Here is a 23,939-nt window from a genome sequence, read left to right on the forward strand (position 1 = left end):
GAGGCCACGCCGGAAGTGGCGGGGCGGAGGCCTCGGCGGGAGCCGGAAGCGGCCGCCCACTGGCGCTCCGGCCGGGGTCCCGGGCCCTTCCCGCGCGTTCCGGGCCGCGGAGCCTGCTCCCCCGCCCTCCCCACCAGCCCCGGTCCCGCTCGAAGCCTGTGACCGCCAGCGCACCAGCGCCCAGGGCGACCCCGTGGACCACGCGTCCCCGCGCAGGGAGACGCGACACGGCCGCCGACCTTCGAGAGGGCTACACGCGCCAGGGAAACGGGGTGCTGCGGCTGAAGGGGGTTCCCGCGGGCCCCGCGCTGGCGGCGGTGGAGCTCGGGGCGGCGCGTGTCCGCCCACCGGGACAGCCCGAAGGCCAGTCCCCCGGCTCCCCCTCCCCGCAGCCGAAGACTGGGTCCGCGCGCGGGGCGTGGAGGGGGCGCCGGGGTCTGAGGGAGGGGGCGCTCCGCCGAGACGCGGGGCCGACCGGGGCCAGAGCGAGCTGACCGGGGACGACGGGGGCCGGAGCGCGGTGACCCGGGCTGGAGCCGGCTGGGGCGCGCTGGGGCTGGCTCTCCGTGGGGAGCTGGCCCACACACAGGGGTGCCAGAAAGGGCCCCAAGAGGGGGAGTCCACCTTCCTTCTCCAAACAGTGACCTAAAACCTGAGATCCGAGAAGTGGCCTGGCAAAGCCTGCGGTGGGAGAGGGAGGTGGGGGGGACAGAGCCTGGGTGGGGTGGTAGGGCGTAGGGCCGGACTCCTCATCCCACCCCAAGGCCGGGCATCTCAGGACTGTGAGGGGATTGTACCCATCCACGGCTCTGGTCAGGGGCCTGGGCGTCAACCCCCACCCCCAACTACACACGGTCCCACAGGCCTGCCTGTACTTGGCCCCAGCTGCCACCAGTCCCAAAAGACAGGTGTCCCTGGGTGGCAGGGAACCCCAGTGCCCTGCTCCCAAGATCTGGGCACTGGGGAGATGGGGTGGCTCACAGCATCCTGTCTCCTTTGGGTCTTTCATTCCTTGCATTATTGCCAGTGCCTAGAGCCGGCACCAAATAAAAGCTTGTTGGACAAATGAACACACCTAACCCGACTCCTCTGTGCACACCCCACAACACCCGTGTTCCCGTCCCACGCTCTGCTCCTCTGCCTTAGGGGAACTGGGCAGCTGGCTGCGTACCCATGTGAGTGTACGTGCCCGGGCGTGCCCCACGGGCCAGGTCCCGTAGCCCACGGCCCCCACACACATGCTCACCCGCACCGTTTCCCTCTGGCCCCTTCCCCCAGGCAGGAACAAAGCCCCTGACCCAGGACTTGGTGCTTCTCTGGCCCTGTTAGTCACACCCACAACTGCCCCTGCTGCATTTCTGCACTTTCTCCGAGGAGGGTGAGTGCACTGGAGGCTCAGGCACTTCCTAGAGCAGGTGCGTAGAGACCGCAGTCCAACCAAGAGCTTACCCCATAGCAGCTGCCCCTCGATTTCTTAGGTGGTCTGAAGGGTGGTCCACAGTGGCCCCTGGTGTGGCCAGGAGCCTCCTTCCAATGAAAGGATGTGCAGAGCTGACCAGAAAGGACAGACACCAACGGGGAGGGGCTGCTTAGCCCTAGAGAGGAAGCCATCCTTGGTGCCCGTCTGGACAGTGCAAAAACCTCCGGACAGGAGGAGGAGGACCAGGAGCATACCCTCCTCTCCTCCTCCTGATCTTTGCTAAGTCAGTCTTTGGCGAGGGGAAGGGGGCAGACAGGGAGGAGGTCCAGGCTGGAGGTCAGTATGTGGGATCATCAGCATCCTGACAGTTTTTAAAGCCACAAGGCAGGTCCAGCTCTCCAGTGCAGGAATAGTAACAGAAGAGGTCCAGTGCCTGAGCACGGAGCACCCCTGGTTGGGGGTTTGGGAAGAAGGGAGCAGCAGAGAACCTCAGGAGGGGCAGGTGGGCAGAAACCCACAGGAGCCTACCTCCCCCACCCATAATCGTCAGCCGAATCTGGAGGAAGGGGCCCTGCCTCAGTTCCTGCCCAATAGATGACACAGCCTCTGGCCTCCACCTTCACCATCAGGCCCTTCCTCAGTGTAGACTGGCAGGGAAGGACGGGAAGCTGCTTCCTGGGCTCAGCCCATCAGCCTACACAAACACACACACCCACAACCTGAGCTTTGGCTCTCTTGGGAACTGTGGGGTTGGGGTGAACAGTCCGCTTGTCTCCAGTCTAGGAGCCCCTGTGCAACCCCAACCCCAGGGGCACTCAGCCTCAGGGCCCTGGGCTTTGTCCCAAACTGCACTGGCCTTTTGTGCGGCTGAGGCTGAGGAAGAAGGCGGAGCCAGCGACAATAGGACCAGTGGCGTAAAGGTCCTTAGAGACCCCACTGTATGCCCCTGCGCTCCAGCAACGAGCAACAAGCCTGACTCTACAGAGATGCACTGCACAGACGACTGGAGGAGCCCATCTGTCCCCGAGGGTGGGACGGGGCCAGGGCCAGGAACAGTGGACTGCAACGAGAAGTCCAGCCTGTGGCCAGGCTGCACCCCCTCCCCTCACAGGCCAGGAGTGGTGTCTGCCCACCTGCCCCCACTAAGGGACCCCGCCGCCTTAGACCTTGGCGGTTACTTTCCCCACTCCCACTCTGCGCGACAGCAGCACCTGGCGATGAAGGTAGGAGCGGCCAAGCGGAGGCTCACGCAGAGAGGAGGGTCCCTGCTTCCCCACAAGCCAAGCAGCAGCTCCTCCCCAAGGCGCAGGCCTGGGCCACTCTTCCACTCACTAGCTGGTTAGCCTTAGACAAGGCGCCCTGCCCTGAGCCTCAGTGTCCTACTCTGAAGGTGGAATTGGAGCAGCCCGCAGGGCGGGGGGGGGGGGGGTGCGGCTCGGACGAGGGCCAGCTCAGGCACGGGACACCACCCACGCTGGCTAAGGAAATCCATGTTCTTACTCTCATCACTCTCCCCTCCCAAGCAGCCGGTGCCACCGGGAGGCAGCCCCTCAGCCCCCCTTGACCAGCCCCCCCTCAGTGCCCTGCTTCCAGGCCCCTCCATCCAGGGCCACCTCCCGGGTGGAGGTGGCTGGTGTGGGCAGCCCCATAGGCACGGCTGAATTCCTGGAAATGAGGCGCATAGCCCAGCCAGGCCTCACTGAGGTGGCTCCGGCCCACGGAGAGGAAGGGGCCCAGACGGTGCCGTGCAGCAGGGTGTGAGTGGAGGCCCGCATCCAGCCCCCGGCCTCCCCCACCGGGAACGGCGGCAGGGTCTGTCCTCCATAACAGACTCCTGCAGCTCTGTGTTGTGGGCAACCCCGCGGATGGTTCCACTGATCACTGTGGGGAGACACGCCGGCCAGCGGCATGCAGGGGAGGGCGGGCCCCAGACCCCCCACGGCTAAGATCCGCTGGGGCAGGCGGCCAGCGAGCAGGAGCTCAGGGTCACTGCAGGGCCTGCAGGCACCTGGCATGAAGGGGACACGGTGAGGGTAGGTCCTGCCCTCTCCTGGACCACCCTAGGCCTCCGCCCCACTGGAGGCAGGAAGGACAAGACAGGCCACCAGACCCTCCCCTCGGCGCCTGATGGCACTTGGGGACCCAAGAGAGCATGCTGGCACCTGACACGTGCACATTCACGCGTCCACAGACGTGGGTCTAGGGGCTGTGCCCCACATGCGGGCACAACTTACGCACAGGCCGAGGGTGTCCAGGGGCACGCTCTGACACACCCACCTCAACACGTGCGCACCAGCGTGCGGAAACCCCTGTGGCTTCCCAGAGCTGCCTCCTTGGGCCCAAAGACACCAGCCCAACCTGGGTGGGTGGCAGGATGCTATCATGAACCTTGGGGTCTCTGGTCTGGGGCCTGAGGCAGAACAGAAAGATCCCCATCCCCTGTGGGGTCAGGCTCCACGTTCTACAGGAAAGTAAAGAGCTGGGCCTGGTGCCCTACAGGGAGGCAAGGCAGCGTCTCCATGGTGACCAGGCACCCGCTGGACTTCTGTTGTGTTGGACTGGCTGGACCGAGGAGCCCCCGACAGCTCCGGCTGGATGCTTTGATTCTGTCCCCTCATTCCCTCTTCCCAGCCCTCGAAGACAGAGAGTCTGGCCAGCCCTTTCCTAAGCGGAGTCCTGAGGGACTGCCCGCCCCTCTCTGTCTGTCCGACCTGTCCTCACTGGCTGCGTCACCTCTAGCAGCCCGCTTCACTCTCGTGCCTCAGTTTCTCCCTCTGTCCAGTGCGAAAGACGGCGCGTCCCCACCCCCACCATCCCTCACCATCAGCACCAAGCCCGCGGGCGTGCGGAGGCGGTCCTGGACACCCGTCCTCACGCACTTCGGGAACGGGAGGAGGCCGCGCGGCCGCTGTCTGGGTGCGGCGTGGCCTGGAGGAAGAGGGCCGGCCAGGGTCGGGCGCAGCGCCCCGGCCGGGTACAGCCCCTGAGCCACGACCTCCGAACGGGCCACGGACGGCGACCGCACGCTGCCCGGCGCCTGGGTCAGGCCGCTGGGCGCAGGGCAGGAGGCGCTGAGGCGGCGGCTTGCGTCCTCCGCCGGCGCGGCCCCCTCGCCCCCACCCTCCCCCGAAGCCAGCGGCGGCCGCGTCCACCTGGTTCTCGGACCCCGGGGCGCCGGAGGGGCAGAGGCGGCCTCGCCGGGCTTCGTACCTGCCGCCCCAGCTGCAGGGCTCCTCCGAGGAGCGGGCGCCGGCGCCCGAGAGCCCGAGCCCAGCGCGCCCCGAGCCCAGCGGGGCGGGGCAGCGGCCGAGGCGGCCAATGGCGGCGCGGCGCAGGAACTTTCCGCCAATCGCAGAGGCGCTCGTGGGGGCGCGCGGCCGAGCCTCCGCCCGCGGGGCGCGGAGGAGAGCTGCGGACCCCGCGTCGCCTTCTCGCCCGCCCCCTCCTGCCGCCGTACGCGCCCTGGTACTCCAGACCTCCGCGGGCTGGGGCGGGAGTAACGCCCATTGGGACCTCGCTGCGGGGTAGGAGGAAGAGAGGCTCCTCTCGGGTGGCCCTTTCCAAGAGTGGGCCCCGGGCTTTCAGTCCCCAGCCTGCCCCGGTCGGGCTCTGCCGGCTCGTCCCAAGAGATGGCACCGTACCCTGGGGAAGGGGGGGCCAGAGGCTGGGCCCCCGTGGGCAGCATGGAAAGCCAGGAGCCAGAGGACCTCCCCGAGCCCCAGAAGGAGGCGCCCAGCAGGTCCAGACAAGCTGAGTGGGCACCAGACAAGCTGAGTGGGCTGGCAGCCCCGAGGTCTCCTGGTAGCAAGGACTTCCCTGGGGGGAGAGTGTGGGGGAACAGATAGCCAGGTAGGGACTGGGGAGAATCCAGGCAGAGGAGAGGAGCAGACTGCCTTGGCAAAGGCGAGAACAGGGCGAAAACCCTGGGCCAGATCACGGAGGCCCTAGGCACAAAGCCCAGAGTCCAACCATGTACTGGAACCCTTGGGGTCACTGAGAGCTTTAACCAAGGTCTGCAGGGAACAGCACAGACTTGCCGCCACCTGTGGGTGCGAACCCTCCACCCCACCATCGCCCTACCCCAGCCCTCCAGCTACTCCTGAGCCTGAGGGCATGGCTGACAGATGCGGGAGGTGGCCCCAGAGGGAAGCAGAAGACACACGCAGGCTACAAGAGACCCCTTGCTCTGGGCAAGGAGAGTGAGAAGCAGCCAAAATGCCAAGTGCAGCCTCAGTGTCCGTCAACAGATGGAGAAACAAAATGTGGTCTTGTCCAACAGAGGACTATGAGTCTGCCTTAAAGAGGGAGGAGCTCTGGGGACACCTGGCTGGCTCAGTCCCTTAAGCATCTGCCTGGGGTCCTGGTCTAGCCCCATGTTGGGTTCCTGGCTCAGCAGGGAGCCTGCTTCTCCCTCTTCCTGCCGCTCCCCCGCTTGTCCCCTCTTTTTCTCTCTCTCTCTGGCAAATCAATACATATTTTTTAAAGATTTTATTTATTTATTTAAGAGAGAGAGAGAGAGAGAGAGAGAGAGAGATCACAAGTAGGCAGAGAGGCAGGCAGAGAGAGAGGGAGGAAGCAGGCTCCCTGCTGAGCAGAGAGCCCAATGCGGGGCTCGATCCCAGGACCCCGAGATCATGACCTGAGCCAAAGGCAGAGGCTTAACCTGCTGAGCCACCCAGGCACCCCAATAAATAAAATATTTTAAGAAATAAAAATAAAAAATCTGGGGGCACCTGGGTGGCTCAGTTGCTTAAGGGTCTTCCTTTAGCTCAGGTCATGATCTCAGGGTCCTGGGATTGAGCCCCACGTCCCAGGCTCCCCACTCAGCGGGAAGTCTGCTTCTCCCTCTCCTTCTGCGTCTCTCCCTATCTCGTGCTCTCCCTTGTGTGTAAATAAAATCTAAAAAAGAAAAGAAAACTATAAAAAAAAAAGATTCAGACTCCTGGTACAGCCCAGATGAACTTTGAGGGCGTTATGCTGAGTGCCATCAGCCAGACAAAAAAGGACAAACACCATATGATTCCACTTCTGTGAGGCCCCTGGAGTCGTCAAGTTCACAGAGACAGAAGGTAGGTGGTGGGTGCCAGGGGCTGGGGCAGGGGGGTGGGGAGAGGGTGTGTGATGGAGAAAGAGCTTCAGGTGGAAAGGTGGAAGGAGGGGCTGTCTGCACAGCAATGGGAATGTGCCAAACACTACTCAACTGCGACCTTAATTAAAAATGGTGAGGGGGCACCTGGGTGGCTCCGTGGGTTAAAGCCTCGCCTTTGGCTCAGGTCATGATCTCAGGGTCCTGGGATCGAGCCCCGCATCCAGCTCTCTGCTTAGCGGGGAGCCTGCTTCCTCCTCTCTCTCTCTGCCTGCCTCTCTGCCTACTTGTGATCTCTCTGTCTGTCAAATAAATAAATAAATAACATCTTTTTAAAAAATGGGGGGCGCCTGGGTGGCTCAGTGGGTTAAAGCCTCTGCCTTGGGCTCAGGTCATGATCTCAGGGTCCTGGGATGGAGCCCCACATCGGGCTCTCTGCTCAGCAGGGAGCCTGCTTCCCTTCCTCTCTCTCTGCCTGCCTCTCTGCCCACTTGTGATCTCTGTCAAATAAATAAATAAAATCTTAAAAAAAAAAAAAGAAATATATTTTTAAAAATGGTGAGGATGCCCATTTTACTCAAGTAAAAATGCAAGAGGTAGACAGGGCCTGTGCTGGGCACGTAGAAGGTCAAAGAGGTGGCAGGAGGAGGAAAGAGGGCACTCGGTGGGCACCACAGCTGCCTGGGCTGAGAGGCACACGTCCCTTTCCCACTTCTGCGCAGGCTCTGGGCCGAGCCCCTGCCCGGGTCTCTGAGATGGTGGGTTCCAGGCGCCCTCTGGTGGCAGTGCGACGACACAGCTGCCGACCCAGCCGGCGGGCCTAGGGCCCCTGGCTCCCCACCTGCCAGCTCCAGCACTCCCCACCCCGAGAATGCGTCAGTGCCTGCGGTGCAAGGGAAGGGCTCCTGGCCAGTGGCCTGGTCCGGAAGGAGCACACACACTGCCCCAACCCATCTCCTCAACACCAGGTTTCCCCTGCCCAGGCCTACTGCCCAGGGCCCAACTGTCAGCCGCAGAAAACCTGGACGGGGCCACCTGTCTTCACAGGTGCTGCCCCCCCCACCAGCAAAGCCATGGGAAAGGGAGCCAAGAAGGCCACGCCTGCCCTGGATCGGCAGTGACCAGACGCACTGCAGGTGCTCAGCAAACACACAGGCAAGGAGTGTGTGCACCCCTGAGTGAATGGGGGGATGGGTGACATCCCAAATCTCGGGCAGCTCCCCCAGTGTCTATGCTCATTATGGGGCTCCTTCACAGGCCCCCAGCTCCAGACCCTTCAGGGTCCTGACCCTCCAAAAGGGGCTCTCTCCATTCTCACCCAAAACCCAGTTCTTGGCAGGGGCCACCGCTGCTGCTGGGACAGGAAGCAGCATCCCAGCTGGCCCCACACTCCAGCAGGGGGTGACCCCACACGGCAAAGGGCACCTGACAGGAAGCCTGCAGTACTGGGGGCATAAGGAAGGAGCACTCATGACCAAGGCATGTGCTGGGCTGGTCAAGGACCTGGGGGAGCAACAGGAAAGCGGGGCAGATCCGATGGGTGAGGAGGGCAGGAAGACGTTCCAGGTCGAAGAAACAGAGCGAGAGTCCCAAGGACAGTATGGAGCCCAGGACAGACCAGGAACCAGGAGATGGCCTGTGGGAGGAGTGCAGGGCCAGCCCCAGGCCCATCAGCCATGGGAGAGCTTGGACTTGGCCTGGAAGGGACAGTGAACAGGGCCGAAAGGGTGAGAAAGCCCAGGGAGAGAAGTCACGGTCTTTCTTGCGCATGAGACCCACCTGGGCTCTCATTTCAGCAACACAGGGGAGAAGGAAAGGTGTGGCCTGGACAGAGGCCAGCCCTGCCCGAGGCCCCAGCTGAGCCTGTGGCCACCCAGACCACCTGAATGTGCCACTCCAGCTGGCCCAGACCAGAGCGCTGCACCAGACCAGGGCTGAGGGCTGCAGACAGCAGAGATAGTTCCCTAACTGAATGCCAGGAGGTGCCAGGAGCCTGCCAGCCCCGGGGGAGCCCAGTGATGTGCTCTGACGGCTCCCGCCATGAACACTGGCCTGGGGTACCCCTACTCAGCTTGACCCATGGAATCCCAGGGGCCAGAGTGACCAGCCTGCCTAGAGACCCCATTAGGGCCACGGCTGTGTCTGCCGAACTCTCTGGCTCCCCTTCAGCTGTGCCCCGTTCCCCTGACCTTCACCCTCTGTGGAACCCGGCCTTGCCCACCTATGGAGGCTATATCTGGAGACACGTGGCAGCCAGGTTCCTGTCGTGGGGATGTGTTTTTCCCTTTGACAAGAGATCCGCCCCCAACACACCTGGCATCTTCTGGAGGAGCCAGAAACGCAGCTGCACACTGACTTGCAGCTGAGCTAAAAATAACCGTGGGCTCCAGCCAGGGCCCAGGAAAACATCTCATTGCTAGGAGACCGCTGCTCCTGGGAGACCGCCATTGCTAGGCGACGGGGTTGCCGTGGTGACAGCTGGGCCCGAGTCCTGCTCAACCCTGGCCGCTCCGCCCCTCTGCCCCCGGCAGGTCGGGCCTGGGTCGGGGAGGAGGAAAGGCTGGGAGCAGGAGCCAGCAGCGGGCAGGCAGCAAAGTGGTCCACCCCCTGATGCCCGTGGTCCCCATGGCCGCCCAGGCTTCCCCGTTCTCACTCCTGTGGGTGCCTGTTTGTTCTGGTAGCTGAGCGGTGAGGACAGCTGACCGCCCCCCACCCTGGGCCCCCCTGAACTCCCACCAGGGAGAGTTGCAGTGTCCTTCTGGCCCTGCGTCTCCCTAGCAGGATGGGGCACGGTGGGCCGCTTACAATCAGGCATGAGGCTCTCAGCACCTGTGCTGTCCTCGGTGCCTCGCTGACCTTCAGGGCCCCCACCTTGGACCCCAGACCTATTTGCCAGGAGGGGAAGTACTTGCCTGAGCCCCACCCCGGCCCCCACAGAAAGGAGGATTTGAGCCAAGCAGGTGGCTCCAGGCCCCCTGTACCCAGAGCCCCCTGGGCAGTGGCTTCAGGACCCTCCTGTGAAGAGGCTTAGGAAGTCCAGGGCCGCTGCCCTGGTCCCGAGGCACCAGGAGGCCTGACCCCATCATGGGCAGCGCAGCCCCTGAGGTGTCAGCGGCTCCCTCTCTCACCCTCCCGTAACTAAAGAGCTGGAAACCTCCAGCAGTCTGGAACGGGGAGACTCCTCCGTGTCCGGCACCAGGACGAGGGGTGCTTCCGGGAAGGGGTGCTCTGGGGAGGAACGTGGCCCTGGAGGAAAGCCAGCGTTACTGAAGTTCCAGCAAGGGACCCGGCGTCGGCAAAGCTGCGGCCAGCCGCGCAGGAGACTCAGGCTTTGATAGCAGACAGAGCCCCGGGAGCATGGACACCGTGCACCATGGGGAGGAGGTGAGCTGCCCTTCATCGCGGCAGAGAGAGAAGCCCGTGGGCTCAGGGCCAGGCGAAGGAGGTGGGGAAGGGAGCAGAGCCCCAGGTATGTGGGAGGCAAGGCTTTTCTCTGTTCGGATTCTTCCAAGGCGTGGGGTCTCCTCCAGCCTCACTGAGGGCAGCACGTGGGGCCCGGGCCCCTGTTGAGAGGAGGAAGCCCCCGGAAGCTGGCGGTGAAACCTTGCCCTACAGGTCACGCACCGTCCACGCCACGGTCCACACGTGTGGAGGCTGAACCGGAGGCTGGCCTGCTAGACCCACACACCAGAAGGGGCTGTATGGGTCGGACAACACTGTCCCAGGCACCCCAGAGGTCTTCATGCCTCCCATGCTGACTGCCCCCACCCCTGCTTTGACCGGAGTCCGCATGAGGGCCAGACCGTGAATCAGCCCCAGCCACACCGGAGAGCCGGCTTCACCCCAGCCTCGACGAGCTGGATCCAGCGCCCCGCATGCAGCCAGGCCGGCCCCCCAGCTCCCAAACAGGCTCCACCCTGCAGCTGCCCCCGCCTCGTGCCAGCCCCACTGGGTCCTGTTTCCCACCAGAATGCTGCCAACACCAGCTGTTTTCATTTCTCTCAGACACTCTCAAGGGCCTTCCTCAAGGCTCTTTTCCTAGTGCTAAGACCACTGTCTGCTCTCCCACACCTGATCCCGCCACGGTCTCTGCTCCCAGGAGACCCTGCGATGGGTACCATTAGCCTCCATTCTCCACTCTGAGCCTGTTGGGAAGCCTGGCATCTCCAGGGGCCAGGAGGGAGCCCTGAACACCCTTCCTCCACACCCCACCCCAGCCCCTCTCCCCCAGCCTGCTCCCTCCAAAGTGGCCGCCACCACCGCCTCCAGGGGGTTCCAGAGGGAACTCACCAGCTCAAGAACTCCAAACCTAAAGACCTGTGCACACTCCTTCCTGGATAACTTCACCCATCCTCTCATCCTTGGGGTCTCCTGTCAAGGGTCCTGTCCTCAGGACAGGCATTGCCTCCCCAGAAGCACCCCTCCCGGGGGGCACTCCTTGGCCTGGTGCCTGGACACGGAGGAGTCTCCCCGGTCCAGCCACACCACCACCACCCTCCCGAGGTCACCATCACGTGGCCCTCTTGAACTTTCATCGCACTTGTCACACTCTCTGAGATGGTCTGGTGGTGGCTTGTTTCTGGGGTTTGCGGGGGGCTGGGCACTGAGGGGTCTCTGGCCCGGCAGCCAGCAGGTGCGCCGAGATTTGAGGGCCGTCAAGGCCGCCGGCTATGCTCCCCTCCGCTAAGCAGGAAGGGCTCGGAGGGTGAGGGTTGGACCACCCTCGCCCCCGCAGGTGGCATCCAAGGGTCGGGACGCGCGGGTCCGGCCCCACAAGACCGCGCACCCCCTGGCCAATCGCCAGCGCCAAAGAGCTCGAGTCCTCTCCCCCCGCAGGATTCCGGGACCCCACTTCTCCGCGCAGGCAGGGCTCTCCGCCGGCCAGCCCTCCGGCCGCGCGCCCTGCCCGCCCCGCCCCGCCCCGCCGTGCGCGCGGGTTTGTTGTTGTGCGAGCGCCCGCGGCGAAGAGGTGGGGGTGCTGCCGGGCCGGCGCGTGCCCGTGGGCGCCGCGGCGGGAGCGCGCGGTGCGCGCGGCAGGGCGCGGCGGGCGGGGCGGGGCTCGGCATCTTCGGCTCCCCCGCCCGGGCTCGCCAACCGGATTGGCTCCCGGCGCCGGGAGCGCGCGAGGGCGCGGCGCGTAGAGCCGGGCGGGGGGCGCGCGCGGCGCCGCCGGCGGCCGCGGAGGAGCGCAGGGAGGAGGGCGAGGGGAGGGAGGAGGCGCCCGCCCCGGCTCCCTGCAAAGCGGCCTTATTTATCTGGGCACTGCCTCAGCCTCCCCGGTGGGAGGCTCGGGGCAGCCGATCCTCTCCCACCGGGGAGCTCCTCTCCGGGCGCGGCCGAGGGGGCCGGCCAGGCCGGGGCGCGGGGCGCGGCAGGGCCCTGCCGGCCAGGCCAGCACCTCGGCCGCCTCCCCGCTTCGCCAGCGCCCATGCCGGGCTCCCCATGACGAGAAGACGCCGCCCGGCGGACGGCGTGGCATGAGCCAGGTGCCCGGGCCGAGGTAAGGTGTGTGCACCGGACCAGGTTTCGGGGCGGGGAAGGGGCCAGGCCACGCCATCGCGGCGGCCACAATGAGGATTGGGGAGGGGGCTTCGGAGAGGGCTGCCACCACCCCCTGGGGCCTCACATCGGCGCAGCCCCTTCCCAGGCGGAAGCCCCTGGGCCTCTGGCCCTGACAGGCCCTCCCACAGATCCCGATCCCAGCGCCGCCTGGTCGAAGCATGGTCCCCCCAGTAACTGGACCAGGGCTGTGGGCCGGCGTCCCCTGACCACAGCCCTGGTGCAGCAGCATTGCAGGCCCCCAGCCCACCAGGCTGGCTGAGGTCCTGGACTTCCTTCGTGCTCTGAGCTCCCCTCCCCAGCACCATGAGCCCCTGGACCTATGAGACAGGTTTTAGATACAGTTACACTCCAGGACAAGCCATGTGGATGCGTGGCTGGGGGCTTTCTGCCCTGGACACCTGGGCCGGTGGGGAGCTGGCCATGTGCCTGGTTCTGGAGGGGTCGGGCCTTGGCCAAGGTTGGAGGGCCCCAGAAGGGGAACTGGGCACCCTGAGGCTTGCTGGGGAGGGGTCTGGCCTCCTGGGATTTGTGGGGAAGAGAGCCCCACCCATCGCCCCAAGAGGGAAGAAGGCCTAGCTGTTGGAGCCTCAGGGAGCCCAGGGCCCACTGGCCAATCCTCTAGCCCCTCCCGGCCTCTGCACAGGAACCCTTCCCTCCAAAGAGAGAGCAGATGGTGGATGCCGCTTCACCTGCCCACTCGGTCAGTCCCCTACCGCTACCCGCCACCTCCCAGGCCCCTTCTTTCAGCCAACCCCTTTGAGCAGAGGCCTGGGTGGGACCCTGGGAGGGCCAAGGCCTGATGGAGACTTGCTGGCCTGGTAGGAGGTGGCCCTAGGGCTGGACCAGGAGCTGTGGGGAGAAGGGAGATCCAAATCCCCGTCATAAACCTGGGCAGTGCAGGCGGCCTGTTCAGATCCCAGGGGACCCCGGGACTCAGCTGCCCGCCGTCTCCACTCATCCTCTGCCACCTCTTCCTTGGGCCAGGCAGACCTCTCAGCACCTGTCGTGCTGGGCAGGCACACTGGACAGGCGCTCCCCTCCAGCTCCTGTCCACTTCTGGAGCACTGCGGTGAGTCCTCTCTCCCAGTGCAGTGAGAAAACAAGCAGCCCTGAGGGCAGGGGACCTGGGGCCCTCAAGGCTACCAGCCTGGGCCTGGGAAGCCTGTGCCGCTGAGACCCAGGGAGACTTTCATCCCAAGGTGGGGCACTGCTCGGTGGCCCGCAGCCCCATCTTGTCACATGTGGGTGCTCATTGCTTTGTCTCGGGGGAAGAGTGGAGGTGGCAGTGAAGGACGGCTCCGTGGGCTAAGTGGGTGGTTCAGCACCTTCCCCGCCACTGACGAGGAGGAGCCCCAGCCAGACCAGCCGGAGGGTGGGCTTGGGTCACACAGCCACACTTGGCTGGGAAGAGGGGGACGGTTCGAGGCAGCAACTCAAAGAAGCAGGCACTAGATGCCCCTAGCCTAGGCACTGGTGGGGGGGTGGCTCAGATCCTTCAGAGGAGAAGAGCCAAGATGAGGCTTGGGGCCCAAGCCCATTCCCCAAAATGCCCAGTCCCACGTGGCTGAGCTGTCCTGAGCATGACCGCGGGACTCGCTCTGATGAAGTGCCAATCCTGATCTCTTTGGAGGCTATGTGCTCACTTCCTGGAGCCCCTGGTGCACGGGTGGGGCAGCCTGCACCCCAGAAGCGTCTCTGTGCTGGGGGCGGGAAGGGAGCATTTTGCTGGCTCATGTGCAAAGTGGCAGGGATGTGACTGTGCCTGAGTCACGGGGCTTGTCATGGAGTTCGTCAGCCCGCGCTGTGTCCCCAGTCCCAAGCTACCCTGGTTGTCACCCCCATCCCTGGGGCTGTCACCACACATCAACCTGATGTGAATTTCTCAGGCTGCCCATGCTCTGCCCAGCCGCACGGCCCTCAGTGGGCAGGGAGAAATGGTCAGTGCAGGTCCTGCTGGGGCCAGACCCCTCCAGCACTCCGGGAAGCCTTTGTCAGACAGAGCATAAGAGATGAAGGCAGAGATCTCTGAGTTGGAAGCCATGAGGAGTTGGGGGTTTCCTAGGCGTGAGCAGTCCAAAAAGAGGGTGTTCTGGGGGTGGGCATGCATCCTGCAGCCTCTCGAGTGAGAGCAGGGGCACAACAGAGACAGTGCTGGGAGAGACCAGCAGCCCAAGGTCCCAGGCTGGGAGGACCCAGGGGACTGAACAAGTAGAACAGGGCACAGAAAGGAGGGAAAGGCCTAGCGTTGCCCTCTGCACCTCAGTGCCTAGTCTGATCTTTGGGAGTCAGACTGACTGGGGGTTCTAGGATCAAATTCCAGCTCTGTGCAACCTCTGAAATTGTCCCCAACTCTCCCTTTCCCCACTTGTGGTCAGGAAGTGTGTGAGGGACCAGCAATAGCAGAGTGGCACTGGGAAAATCAGGGCAGCTCCTCCCTCTCCTCTGGTGGCTCCTGTGCCCTCTTTGGATATGGCCAGATTGTGGCGGATGGGCAGCCAGCCTCCCTACCGTGCAACTCCCAAAGTGGGGACTCAGCCAGAAAGGAGGTATAAGCCATCCTCTTCCCAAGAGTCTGACTACTTGCAAGGCCTACCACAGACCCCAGCGACCACCCTCGCTGTGGACACTGGCCTCTGTCTCAACCAGGATTAACAAACTGAGCTACATCCCCCACCACCACCACCACCATCCACCTGCCCTCTTCTTAATCTGGCCTGTCCTCCACCAAGCCTCCTGGGCACCTGGCAGCCACACCCCTTTCGGCATGATCCTGGCGACTGCCATTCCTCATTCATTCATTCAGCAAGCATTAAGAGGCCATTCAGCTGCAGTGCTGCCTGTCTTCAAGAAGTCCCCAGCCAAGGGAAGAGACAGATGGGTTGACAGTAATGACTGAGACCCTGGAGATGCTTTTTCAGTGCTGGGGAGTCTCCCAGTGGGAGACAGGGGTGGCAATCACACTGAGGGGTGGAGGATAAGGAGCTGGCAGGATGAAGAAGCAGGGAGGCCTCCTGAGCAAACAGGGGGACCAGCATGTGCCCAGGCAAAGAGGGAGAGAGGAGCAGGAATACAGAACAGGGGGTCTGGCTGGGCTGTAGGTTCAAGGCTGGTGAGGAGCCAGAGGTGAAGGAAGCTGTAACATGGACATGCTAGGGCTCGGGGCCCTGTGACTCGATGGCAAAAGAGGCAGCTCCTTTCAGAGCCTCAGCATTGACATCTGCAGACTGTCAGCTTGGAAGCCACCAAGTTCTGGAGTCCTCCCAGGAGACTTGAGCCCCCGCAGCCTATCCCAGGAGGACCTCCTCCAGAATTCCGCTCCACACGGAGGCACAACACACCCGGGGCTGAGGCTGAGAATAGTGCAAGTTTGGCCATCTTTTTAAAACGCCTCTTTTCCTAGCGTTAGCTCCTGGTGCTTATTTCTAAAGGAGGAGGCGGTCCACATCAGATTGGCAGCTGACCCTACCCCATCCTAACGAGAAACTCCAGGCAGGTCTTCTGAGCCTCACTGTGTGCAGTAGCAGGTACCAAAAGGGTTGGGGTCTCACAGCCCATCTGCCTGGGTGGGTGGGACTAGACAGAGGAGCACATGTCCCAGCACCGCCCCCCCCCACCAAGGGACCTATTGTCTGACAGAAGGACCCATCGCTGACCACAAGCTCAGTTCTCTCCTAAAGCTCTGACCCCTGGACCAAGATGTGGCTGTTTCCAGTTTTGAACCACGGAGCAAGGGATTCTCAGGCTGGGTCAGTGAGGCTGGGGTGTGCCGCGGGAGCCGGGCAGGACCATGGACAAGGTCGGGGAGCCGCAGGGATGCCTCCAGGAAGAGCAGTTCCAACCCGGGGCACAGCAGAAGGGCTGACGGGCTGGCAGGGCAGGGCCTGGCGGCCAGGATGTGGGTGTGGGATAAAGGGCAGCCAGGCTTCGGACACCTCCCCCCCTTCCCCGGGCTGAGGCCATCCCCCGCCTGGCCCCTCCCTCCCGCGGGCTCTCTCGGCCGGCCGGCTTGTCTTCACCAGCTCCACCCTGAGGCCTGAAGAGTGGGGATGGGACTGTGGGCGTGTGCAAATGTGAGCTCCGGTGGGGTGCGGGTAAAGAGCCCCGCAGACGCCCGGGGCATCCACGTGCATCCCGCCCCCCACCACCAACGCGGGCACTCCACGTGCACACCCGTGGCTGGGAGCATCTTTAACCTAAATCGGCACTGCTCCGGAGTTATTTCTCCCCTGGTGCCACCTCCGCCGTCTCCGGATCCTGGCGGAGCGGGCGGCTTCTCGCCCCGCCCCGTCGCCCGCAGGGCCTGTCCCTGCTCGGCTGACTTTGCCGAGCCCGGCCCCCACCCCGCCCCCACCAGCCGCTGTCCGCGGTGGAGCGCGCCCGGGCCTGGCCTCCGAGCACGCGCACGGCGGCTGGAGAGGCGCTGTCCATGGTGCTGCGCTCCGCGGCCGAGCTAGCAGGAAGCGGCAGAGGCTGGGTGGGCGGCGTGCCCCGAGCCCTGAAATCGTGGCACCCCGATCCGGGGACGCAGAAGGTATTCACGCTGGGGCTGCCTCCCTGAGCCCAGCTCAGCCCACAGGAGGGAGTCCACAGGACAGCCTCTCCCCTGCTCCCTGGAGTGGGGACCCGTCGTGGGCTTCCTCCTGTCCCTCCATGAGGCACTGCTGTTCCACCATGGTCTCTTCCTCACGTACTAGTTTTAAGAGATCTGGGGCACCCCTCATGTCAGGCTGCACCCCCATCTGTCACTGTGGGTCACCTGTAACTCCTTGGAGCCTCAGGCTCCCAATCTGAAAGTGAGGTTAACAGTGGTGCCCCCAACACACACACACACACACACACACACACACACACACACGCACACACGCACACCCCTGCCATGAGGTTGGAACACGTGATTATCCCAGTGGGTATTCAGCAAACGTTGTTACGAATGTCATGTTTCAGCCAGTGTGAGGCTGCTACTTTCCTGCAGTAAAGGGACAGCCAGAGTGGGGGAGCCTCCCCTAAGGAGAGCTGGCCTGATGTGGATTGCCAGCTTGGGGTCTCATGGCTGCCAGGGCAAGAAGGCCTTTGGACCCAAAGCTGGGTTGGCAGCCATGAGGGCCCCATGTTCCAGTAGACTCCTGGTCCCAGCCTAGATCTGCACCCCTCCCCAGGTGTGGGATGCCAGCAAGGGTTGAGTCCAGGGCTTGAAGCCAGTGGGGGGCATGGTGCTGGGTAGAGCAGGGCAGGGCAGCCTGCTTCTCTCCCTCCCAGTGGCTCCTGACCCCTTCCCCTAAGGTGGGCCGTGGGGCTCAGAAGCAGCCTCTGTGCCACTTTCCAAACGCTCACTGTGAGCCATGCACTATGCTTAGCTCTTTTCACATGTTGTGCTGTGGGGGTGGGTCATCCCTTCTCGGGCTTCAAAGTAAGGAAAAACGAGGCTTGGAGCAAGGAAGTGGCTCACTGAGGCCACAGAGCCTGGCTGTGTGACCCCGGAGACTGCGCCTGAGCCCCTGGGTGCAGTGCCTTTCCGCTGGATGTCTGGAGTGGGGGTGGGCAGGAGATGATCTGGAATGTGGAGCAGATGGTGGCACGGTGAGGGTCTGGCTGTCCCCCTCTCCAGGGCTGTCTGTGCTCCAAGCCGTCTGCCACCCGTTCACAGCCTCAGAGGCCTGAGAGGGGAGTGGTGGGGGGTGTCCAGTCCCACCTTCTGAGGAACTCTCTACAAATAGGCTTCCAAAGCCAGCTCTGGTTCAAGCCTTGGCTCCGCCACTTATGGTGACCTTGGGCAAATAGTTAATGCTGCTTTGTTTTCTTCATCTGTACAATGGGCACAGTCATCATAATATCACCATCAATGGGTTGGATGGAGGATTAAAGAGACAGTACGTGTCCAAGGCTCACTGTGCTGGCATCATGGTAAAGTCTGCCCTTTCTTTGGACAGATTATTGGGTAGATCCTATAGCCACCGAGATCCTCAGGGGCTGGTATGTGAGTCTCAGACACGTACTAGAGCCACTCCAGACAGCCATGATGGCACCCCATAGTGGAGGAGCCCGAGACCACCCCAAACCATCTCCTTCAGTTCTGCAGTCCCTGCCCAGTAGAGGTAGGCAGGGCAGGCACTGAGAGTGGGCACTGGAGTAGTAAAGGTGAAGGGGGCCGTCATGAGCGAGAGTCTTTCTATGTCTGTCTCTGCCTGCCTCTCTTTTCTTATCTCTAAAATGGGAACTATAGTGCCTATGTGGTCAAAAAAGTCTGTGAGAACAGGTGGAGCTCAGCTCACACAGTAGGTGCTCAGGGAATGTCATGGTCATGAATAGCCCTGACTTCCTGTCGCTGCTCACGGTCAGGGAAGGAGTGACTTGGATTCAGATCCTTCCTGTTGGGTGGTTCTGGGAGTGCCATGGGAGGACATGCCCGGGGATGGGGAGCCCAGCTCTCTTCCCACAGCGACTCATTACCCCCACCCGGCCTTTGTCCACAGATTGAGCGAGGAAGATGTCGAGCCCAGGTGTGGACGGCGACCCCAAGCCTCCATGCTTGCCTCGCAATGGCCTGGTGAAGCTGCCAGGCCAGCCCAACGGCCTGGGTGCAGCCAGTATCACCAAGGGCACACCAGCTGCTAAGAACCGCCCCTGCCAGCCCCCTCCCCCACCTACCCTCCCACCACCCAGCCTGGCTTCCCCACTGCCACGGGCTGCCCTGGTTGGGGGCCTGTGCCCCCCACCGGGGCTCCCCCTTGGTGGACCAGCCTCAGCCCCTGTTCCCGGGCCCCCAGTGGAGCGGCCACCACTGGCCACAGATGAAAAGATCCTCAATGGCCTCTTCTGGTACTTCTCAGCCTGTGAGAAGTGTGTGCTGGCCCAAGTGTGCAAGGCCTGGCGGCGTGTGCTCTACCAGCCCAAATTCTGGGCAGGCCTCACACCTGTGCTGCATGCCAAGGAGCTCTACAACGTGCTGCCTAGTGGCGAGAAGGAGTTTGTGAACCTGCAGGGCTTCGCTGCGCGTGGCTTTGAGGGTTTCTGCCTGGTTGGCGTCTCCGACCTGGACATCTGTGAGTTCATCGACAACTATGCCCTCTCTAAGAAGGGTGTCAAGGCCATGAGCCTCAAGCGCTCCACCATCACAGATGCCGGCCTGGAGGTGCGCCCCACTGTTGGCCTGGAAGGGACCGGGATGGTGTGGGCAGGGCCAAGCGGTTGCAACTGAGCTGGCGTGTGTGTGCATGGGTGGGGGGGGTGCCCCCAGAGGGAACTTGGGCATACGAGGAGCAAAGTGGCTGAGGGAAGTGCCGGTGCTCTGAAGACTGTGGCTCTGGGGGGAGGGGAAGCAGGACTAGTTATGCGATTTGGGGGACCCAGTCCAAAATGAAAAATTCAAGTCCCTTGTTCAAAGATGATTAAGAATTTCAAGACAGCCACACCAAAGCAATCAATCCATCCAGTGGGAGGCTCTCCTAAGCTCAGGGCCTATGTGCCTGTGAAACCCTTGGCCCCTGCCCCAGGGCCAGGATTCTAAGCTTCAAATCAGTAACACCAGCTGCTCCCCAGCACCTGCTCTGGTGCGGCCCTGAGCTCCCAGGTCCCCTGTGCTCTGCCTCTTAGAACGGGGCCATGATGGGACAAACCCACCGTAAGGGGCACCTGTCACAGAGCGGCTTGATGCATGTGTTACACACGTCTACATCCGGGAGCCCTGCTTCCTGCCCCCCAGCGGGCCCCGCCCCCTCACCACACCCTGCCGCCTGCCCGCCTGCAGGTGATGCTGGAGCAGATGCAGGGCGTCGTGCGTCTTGAGCTGTCGGGCTGTAACGACTTCACCGAGGCGGGGCTGTGGTCCAGCCTGAGCGCACGCATCACCTCACTGAGCGTCAGCGACTGCATCAACGTGGCCGACGACGCCATTGCGGCCATCTCGCAGCTGCTGCCCAACCTGGCGGAGCTGAGCTTGCAGGCCTACCACGTGACGGACACGGCGCTGGCCTACTTCACAGCACGCCAGGGCCACAGCACGCACACGCTGCGCCTGCTCTCCTGCTGGGAGATCACCAACCATGGCGTGGTCAACGTGGTGCACAGCCTGCCCAACCTCACGGCGCTCAGCCTCTCTGGCTGCTCCAAGGTCACCGACGACGGCGTGGAGCTCGTGGCCGAAAACCTGCGCAAGCTGCGCAGCCTTGACCTTTCGTGGTGCCCGCGCATCACCGACATGGCGCTGGAGTACGTGGCCTGCGACCTGCACCGCCTGGAGGAGCTGGTGCTGGACAGGTGCGCGCGTGCCCCACCCACGGGACAGGTGGAGGGCACGACCGGGGCGGGGCGGGGCAAGGCGGGCGAGAGCGTCTAAGCAGGGAGCCTAGATTAATAAGCAGAGCTGTAGCTGGAGCGGCGCTACGGAGCCATGGGGCGTGGGTTGAGGGGCAGGCCCTCCGAAGCCCGGGGCCCAGAGTGCGCTGTAACTACCAGGCTCCAGAGTAGGGGCCGGGGCCTGGCGGGGGCAAGGCCGTGGCAAGGGAGGGGCTATCATAAACCCTGCAGGGGGGGACGCCCCGGGAAAGGAGGAAGGGCTCGGAAATGACGGGCGGCGCGAGGTGATCTGAAGGCGGGCAGCGCCCCTCTGTCGCCCCCACAGGTGTGTGCGCATCACCGACACTGGCCTCAGCTACTTGTCCACCATGTCGTCCCTCCGCAGCCTCTACCTGCGATGGTGCTGCCAGGTACCGGCCTTCCCCGCCTCCGAAGACTGGGGAGTAGGCAAGGGGAAGAGGGGGACCCGGGCAAAGCCCCCGCCCAGGCAACCCGCCGACCTACTCCCGGGCCCCTCGGATCCTGCGAGGAAGTGTGGGATCCCTCCCCACCCAGCGGGCGACGTAGGCGGGGCTTACGGACTCCCCGCAGACCTCACCGCCACTCCCCAGCTGCCTCCTGGCTCCTCCGGAAGCCGAGAAACCCCCGTTTTGAGCCCCGCCCCCCGCCCCTCCAGCAGCTCCCGGCCTCAAGGCCCAAGGCCTGTCCCCAGCAGTGGGCTCCCCCGCAGGCGCGAGGGGAGCTCCTTAACTCGCCCCGCCCTCCCGCCCAGGTGCAGGACTTCGGGCTGAAGCACCTCCTGGCCATGAGGAGTTTGCGTCTCTTGTCTCTGGCAGGTGAGACCCCCACCACCCCACTACCCCGTCCCCAACTTACCCGACTCCGCCAGCCCTGCCGGGCCCCTCGCGCTGAATCCCACCTGGAGCTCCGTCCCGGGGTCCCAGGGCCAGGTCCGGACGGAGACGCCGGGCGAGCCCCGCCCCCCGCGGCGCGCTCAGACGCCGCCCCGCCTCCCGCCCGCTGCAGGCTGCCCGCTGCTGACCACCACGGGGCTGTCGGGCCTGGTGCAGCTGCAGGAGCTGGAGGAACTGGAGCTGACCAACTGCCCCGGGGCCACCCCCGAGCTCTTCAAGTACTTCTCGCAGCACCTGCCCCGCTGTCTCGTCATCGAGTAGCGCGGGCCTCCCCGCCCCCGGAGCACGAAGCCGCCACGCTCCGGGCGGGGACGCCTTCTCCCGGCCCTGCCCTCGGGGAGCCCTCGCGCCCCCGGCCCAGCGCCGGAGGCAGGGCGAACCCAGTGAAAGCGCCCCCCACCGCGCCCCTCCTGGCCCCGCCCGGACAAGGGGGGGGGCGGCGGGCGGGCCCAGCCCCACGCACGCACGCACACTCGGGACTCTGTGCATGCCCCTCGTGCCCGCACTGCACGCCCGCCCTCCACCGCAACACAGCCGCCTCCATCTTTCGTCGACACTCTTGGGGGGGAGGCAGGGGTCGGGCTCGGTCCTGGGGGCCGCTTTGAGCTCTCCTGACGGCCCCCCTTACCGCCTTCCCCGCCACACCCCGCTCTGTCTCCCCCGCTGTCCCCCCATCTCGGGCAGGGCCCAGAGGGATTGAGGGGAGCTGGGTCCCCCAGGACACAGGGGCCAGAAGAGCCCCAAGGGCTTCCCGCATCTTCCACTGCACCGCGCCTGGAGCCCTCGGAGGGGTGCGAGGGGGAACAGGCCACCGCCAAAGCCATGGCCCGCCAAGGAGCCCAAGTCCCCCTGCCCTTGCCCCACTTCGTGCCAGCCTGACCCAAGAGACCTCCCCTTTTCCTTGCCGCTGTAGGAGGCAGCCCCCTGCTCGCCCCATCCCCACCTGCAAGCCTACAGGTCCTTGGGCCAGGCTAGGGAAGAACTGTGTTTGAGGGAGGGACAGACTGGCGGATGATCTTGCTATAATCAACGTTAACCAAGCCGGCTGTAGCTTACCTCAACCGGGGAGGGGGGGTATACAACCACCTTGACAGACCACAAGCTGGAGCGACCCTCAGGCCCGGCAAGCCTTGCACGCAGTCCTGATGGACCCCAACCACAGCCCCTGTAGCCAGCCAGGCCCAGCCTCCTCAGTGTCATACTGTATCCTGGGTGGGTCTCTGTCAGGTGGAGGCTGGACAAATGGGCCCCAGCCAAGGCCCAGCCAGCAAGTCCAGTCTTACAAGTGGCCAACACACCCCCAGCACCCAGCGGAGGGAGGGCTCCTTTCTAGCTGCCCCCCTCCCCTTCCCAGCTTCCCAAACCTCCGCCTGCCCAGGTGGGCTCTGGCCATGTTCTGTCCAGTCCCAAGACACATGCGAGCCCTGGGGAGACACTGGCACATCTTGGCAATTGCTGAGGAGGGGGCTGGGACCCCTTCCCATCCCAACCTTGAGCCCCAGGAAGTACGGTGCCCACACCCAATCTTGGGACAACCCCGCCCCCCCCCCGCCAATCTGGTTGGGAGAAAGAAACCAGTCCCGAGAGAGAGAGAGAGAGAGAGAGAGAGAGAGAGAGAGAGAGAGCGAGAGCGTGCGAGCGAGAGATGCTGTTGAAGCAGAGAAAGAGTTCAACAGCCCAAAGATTTCCCTGTCCTGGAGTGCCCTCGGGAGGCTCCGGGGCTGACGTGGTGAGGAGCCAGTTTCTTCAGCCCCTCCTCCGCACAGCTCCCTAGTGGGGAGGAGGCAGCTGTCCGTTTGTCCAAAGTATTATTGCAACTGCAACGACTGTAGGAGGAAAAATTAAGGGGAGAGAGGAAAACAAACAAAACCAACCAACCCCGAAAATCATTTTCTTATTGTACATAACGACCTCATTCTCCTGTATATGCGGAAGATATAACCTTATATTTGGTAAGTGTTTCTTGTGCTATTTTATCACGTGACCTGTTTATAAAAATATATATTAAAAAAGTTGTAAAAACACGTGTCTGAGTTTGGAGGTCATCAGACCACGGCGAGGGAAGGTGTGTGCGCGCGGCGTGCCCCAAGGCTCGGGATTCTTGTGCACCTCTCGGCTCGTCAGACTTACTGGGTCTTTCAACACGCACAGGCCTGGGGCCACAGACAGGAAACACAGCAGTGGCCAGAAGAGAAGGTCCCTGACCTTTCAGGGCTTCTGAGGGAAGTGAATGATGCTGCGGTCATCGCACATAATATTAACCTCGAAACGCCCCGGCTCAGTCGGTGAAGCTTCTGACTTTGGCTCGGGTCGTGGCCTCAGGGTCCTGAGATGGACGCCCCTCCCCCCACTCACGCCCGAGCGCTCTCTCGTGCAAATACGTCCATAAACCTAGCCCAGGCTGCCAGAAGGGCAAAAACGCGCCCTGCTTCGTGCGTCCGGGACCTGAGCTCACTCCGGAGAGGGCGGGGACGCCGAGGAGCCCGCAGCGCAGCAGGGCAGAGCAGATGCCACACCAGGCAGGGAGGTTCCGAAACGCTCTCGGGGTGGCGCGGGCTGCGCGGAGCAGTGGGTCCTGCCAGGCCCTGGAGTCTGCGGAGACCCGGGCAGCCGCGAGCCCCGCGTGAGCAAGGGGCCAGCCGCGTGCGTGCGACAGACAAGCAGG

The 23,939-nt window shown here is 63.7% G+C and overlaps 1 protein-coding gene across 1 annotated transcript; it reads left to right on the top strand.

The window, feature by feature from the left end:
* The first annotated feature begins 15,342 nt into the window (after window positions 1-15,342).
* Window positions 15,343-23,599, top strand: LOC111156197 (F-box and leucine rich repeat protein 16). The gene is made up of 6 exons (XM_022516928.1): window positions 15,343-15,592; window positions 18,539-19,197; window positions 19,813-20,321; window positions 20,686-20,770; window positions 21,133-21,196; window positions 21,387-23,599. The coding sequence occupies exons 2-6, from the start codon at window positions 18,553-18,555 to the stop codon at window positions 21,533-21,535; spliced, it is 1,452 nt and encodes a 483-aa protein (XP_022372636.1). The 5' UTR covers window positions 15,343-15,592; window positions 18,539-18,552; the 3' UTR covers window positions 21,536-23,599.
* Window positions 23,600-23,939: the final 340 nt, after the last annotated feature.

Source organism: Enhydra lutris, unplaced genomic scaffold, assembly GCF_002288905.1.
Source record: "Enhydra lutris kenyoni isolate GAN:26980312 unplaced genomic scaffold, ASM228890v2 scaffoldscaffold45, whole genome shotgun sequence".
Lineage (NCBI taxonomy): Eukaryota > Metazoa > Chordata > Mammalia > Carnivora > Mustelidae > Enhydra > Enhydra lutris.